Here is a 5,000-nt window from a genome sequence, read left to right on the forward strand (position 1 = left end):
TTCCCCTCTCCAACACTCTCCCCTCTTCCACCCTCTCCCTCTCTCCGGCCGTCTACTTTCCCCCTCCTCTCACTATCTCCCCGTTTCCCCCCTTTTATTTCTTCTGTCATCTCCTCTCTCTTGCTGTTTCCCCCTTTCACACTATCTCCCCTCTTATGCTGTCTTCCCTCTCTCCTCATTCACAGACACAAAAAAACATATGGCATCGTTCAACTCTGAACGTTCAAGTGAGAAACAGCTCTCTCTCTCTCTCTCTCTCTCTCTCTCTCTCTAAAACCAGTTTTGCACCTCAACATTATATATATATATATATATATATATATATATATATATATATATATATATATATATATATATATATATATATATATATATATATATATACATTTGTATATAAGAAATTTATTTTGAGTTTCTCACTCAAATATTATTACAAAATTGTTTGAGAATTATTAGTAATAAGTTTTTCTACGAGTTATATATTGGCCTTCTAGCTAAATTATTCCATCAGGAAATTACATATATTAAAACCATTACCAATTTTTTCCGAAATTCTGGTATTGCAGATATTTTTTACGTCTTGATGAAAATGTCTATTTTTCCACCGAAATTAAAAAAAAAATTATTTTAGGCCAGGTTAGAGAACCTCCTTATCATGATAGTAATGGATACAGGATTAAAATGCTCTAAATTGGGCAGTTAGTCTTGTTAATGACCTCTTGCAGAAATTAGTCAGCGATGCTTCGTAATTAGCATAATATATTACTGCAAGATTTGACTTTAGGCGCCTTCGTTCGTATGTCGGTGCATAAAGTTACCTGGTAATCCAGGTCAACAGATTAACTAATTCTCAAAACTTTCTAACAATCCAGGTAGGTCAACAGGTCAACTCAGATTTATATATATATATATATATATATATATATATATATATATATATATATATATATATATATACATATCACTCAAACACTACCAACAACTGGATTTCTATGTAATTCTCAGAGCCTAACGAGGATCACGAGTTAGAGATTAGTGAGGCTGTCAACACCACCGTGGTAGAGGGTGGTACCACCTCCTTACAGTGTACTGTCCGTACCTCGCATCTTCCCAGCGTACAGGTGAGTCTTGAGTACCTATAGTGAGGTACAGGTGAGTCTTGAGTAATTGTAGTGCTCCTCATCTACCCTCGTCTATAGTACTGTTCTAACATCTAGGTAAGTATACTATATACCCTCGTCTTGAGTGTATTTCTAACAACTAGGGAAGTACTCCATCTACCGTCTTCTTGAGTACAGTTCTAACATCTGATAATAGCCACAAATATTCACATAAATCCCTCATTGGCAACATTTTGCCCTCACCGCATGCTGTGTTAATTCACACAAGCAGTTCATAACGCAAATGGGCGAAAAGTTGTCAGTATCAGCACCATTCAACAGTGTTACATTACCAAGGGGATCTCACAACCCATCCTTCCACCACATCTGAGGAGAGCACCTCGCCCTGCTGGATGTAATGTGTTACAGTGGCCAGCCTCTAGTCTGATCAGTGCACCTACCTTCACATCTCATCCATAACATTTAACCTGCCTCTACCAGCCTCTCTCTCTCTCTCTCTCTCTCTCTCTCTCTCTCTCTCTCTCTCTCTCTCTCTCTCTCTCTCTCTCTCTCTCTCACTAGTGTTATCTACATGACTCCTGGTATCCAGGATGTGAGAGTTATATACAGTAAACTCTTTTATAAGGTTCCTCTATATTTTACATTTCTCGTACAATATGATTGACAAAGTATATCCAAAATTGAATATTACATGAAAAGACCTACTTAATACGTGATATTAAACTATGAAGACTTTTTTTTCAATCGTTTATGCATACACACACACACACACACACACACACACACACACACACACACACACACACACACACACACACACACACACACACATACACACACACACACACACACACACACACACACACACACACACACATACACACACACACACACACACACACACACACACACACACACATACACACACACATACACACACACACACACACACACACACACACACACACACACACACACACACACACACACACACACACACACACACACACACACAATCAAATAACTGCTGCAGCATATGGGCGCCTAGCAAACCTCAGAACAGCATTCCGACATCTTAATAAGGAATCATTCAGGACCCTGTACACCGTGTATGTTAGGCCCATATTGGAGTATGCGGCACCAGTTTGGAACCCACACCTAGCCAAGCACGTGAAGAAACTAGAGAAAGTGCAAAGGTTTGCAACAAGACTAGTCCCAGAGTTAAGAGGTATGTCCTACGAGGAGAGGTTAAGGGAAATCAACCTGACGACACTGGAGGACAGGAGAGATAGGGGGGACATGATAACGACATACAAAATACTGAGAGGAATTGACAAGGTGGACAAAGACAGGATGTTTCAGAGATTGGACACAGTAACAAGGGGACACAGTTGGAAGCTGAAGACACAGATGAATCACAGGGATGTTAGGAAGTATTTCTTCAGCCACAGAGTAGTCAGTAAGTGGAATAGTTTGGGAAGCGATGTAGTGGAGGCAGGATCCATACATAGCTTTAAGCAGAGGTATGATAAAGCTCACGGCTCAGGGAGAGTGACCTAGTAGCGATCAGTGAAGAGGCGGGGCCAGGAGCTCGGACTCGACCCCCGCAACCTCAACTAGGTGAGTACAACTAGGTGAGTACACACACACACACACACACACACACACACACACACACACACACACACACACACACACACACACACACACATCTGAAGACTCAGACGAGTCACAGGGACGTTAGGAAGTATTTCTTCAGTCATAGAGTTGTCAGCAAGTGGAATAGCCTAGCAAGTGAAGTAGTGGAGGCAGGAACCATACATAGTTTTAAGAAGAGGTATGACAAAGCTCAGGAAGCAGAGAGAGAGAGGATCCAGTAGCGATCAGTGAAGTGGCGGGGCCAGGAGCTGAGTCTCGACCCCTGCAACCACAATTAGGTGAATTAGGTGAGGTGAGTACACACACACACACACACACACACACACACACACACACACACACACTCAAGGAAAAAGATCTTGGGGTGAGTATAACACCAGGCACATCTCCTGAAGCGCACATCAACCAAATAACTGCTGCAGCATATGGGCGCCTGGCAAACCTCAGAACAGCATTCCGACATCTTAATAAGGAATCGTTCAGGACCCTGTACACCGTGTACGTTAGGCCCATATTGGAGTATGCGGCACCAGTTTGGAACCCACACCTAGCCAAGCATGTAAAGAAACTAGAGAAAGTGCAAAGGTTTGCAACAAGGCTAGTCCCAGAGCTAAGAGGTATGTCCTACGAGGAGAGGTTAAGGGAAATCAACCTGACGACACTGGAGGACAGGAGAGATAGGGGGGACATGATAACGACATACAAAATACTGGGAGGAATTTACAAGGTGGACAAAGACAGGATATTCCAGAGATGGGACACAGCAACAAGGGGACACAGTTGGAAGTTGAAGACACAGATGAATCACAGGGATGTTAGGAAGTATTTCTTAAGCCACAGAGTGGTCAGGAAGTGGAATAGTTTGGGAAGCGATGTAGTAGAGGCAGGATCCATACATAGCTTTAGGCAGAGGTATGATAGAGCTCACGGTTCAGGGAGAGTGACCTAGTAGCGACCAGTGAAGAGGCGGGGCCAGGAGCTTGGGATCGACCCCCGCAACCTCAACTAGGTGAGTACAACTAGGTGAGTACACACACAGAAAATCACTCTATGGACGATAGACTAGTAAGAGAGTTCACAGGACCATGATAATGCTTTATTTCTGTGAGTATACATAGGCAGCGGGGGCGTTGACCCCCGGAACGCCCTCCAGACAGACTCCAGGTAACCTCTGTCACTCCTGATAAGAGTTATACACTGACACTGTCATTCAGTATGATCACATGATACTGAGACAGGAGTCTCTCCGTACGGATGATACTTCACTGTTGTTTTAATTACTAGCGGATGATGCGGCATCTGGCAGTATCATAACCTATGTTAAGGTATCTTAAGGTATCTTATGTATGAAAATAAGATACCAGACATATTAAGCAAATTCCCTATATTTGCTTGCAGTAAATAAGGCAATGGTAGATATAAGTCCAGATGTACTCCTGTTAAACCTTTGGGGCCTAATTCCTAGGCCTTTTGTGTATCCATATGCTCTTGCATTATCGTTCACGAGATGGATATAAGGTGCATCATGAACTAGTCACTACCATCCACAGGATGGATATAAGGTGCATCATGAACTAGCCACTACCATCCACAGGATGGATATGGAGTGCACCATAAACTAGCCACTACCATCCACAGGATAGATATGGAACCAGCCAGTTCGGTGGCAAAATCTGAACCTATCTAACAGCCCCTGAGATAAAAAAAAAAAGGTAATGAATTTGAGTCAAGGGAAAAGGCTGCGGATTCATTTCCTTGAGACCAGAGTCCTTCACCAGTATCAAGGAACCTTCCTTTGACTGGTAAAGTTTTTGAAAGGGGCAGTATACATAATCCTTTCTGTAACACTGTAGGATGGAATAGACTTGGCTCTCTTTTTCTGACCCTTATGGAAAGAATAGGTCTAGATGTTACATGTAATCTTTGTAGGAGAGAGTAGGCTTAGTTCTTTTCTGTTACTCTTGGAAGAGAACGTATTTTTGGTTTCTTCCCTGAAACCCTGTAGAAAAGAGGAATAGGCTCGAGGGATAAGTAGGCCTAGAGCCAGAGCCGCTTCTCATGTTTACAATACAAACATAGCCTCCCGCAAGGGACAATATTGACAATCTTTCTCAGACAGCAGGAAAAAAACGTCTTGTGTTGGGCCAGGTCACTCTGATGTATGATGCTCGGGTATCTTTTTTGTACTCTGGTGCTCTCCCGCTTGTACCCGAGTTTCTT

At 42.6% G+C, this 5,000-nt stretch overlaps 1 protein-coding gene across 2 annotated transcripts in view; it reads left to right on the forward strand.

The window, feature by feature from the left end:
• Positions 1-5,000, forward strand: part of LOC138853483 (fibroblast growth factor receptor-like 1) — a 168,380-nt gene that overhangs the window by 141,060 nt on the left and 22,320 nt on the right. For both annotated transcript variants that reach the window (XM_070090381.1, XM_070090429.1), the window contains exon 7: positions 1,006-1,121. In XM_070090381.1, coding sequence (XP_069946482.1) covers positions 1,006-1,121 — 116 coding nt within the window. The remainder of the gene's footprint in view (positions 1-1,005; positions 1,122-5,000) is intronic.

The sequence above is a fragment of the Cherax quadricarinatus genome, chromosome 1 (assembly GCF_038502225.1).
Source record: "Cherax quadricarinatus isolate ZL_2023a chromosome 1, ASM3850222v1, whole genome shotgun sequence".
Classification (NCBI taxonomy): Eukaryota; Metazoa; Arthropoda; class Malacostraca; order Decapoda; family Parastacidae; genus Cherax; species Cherax quadricarinatus.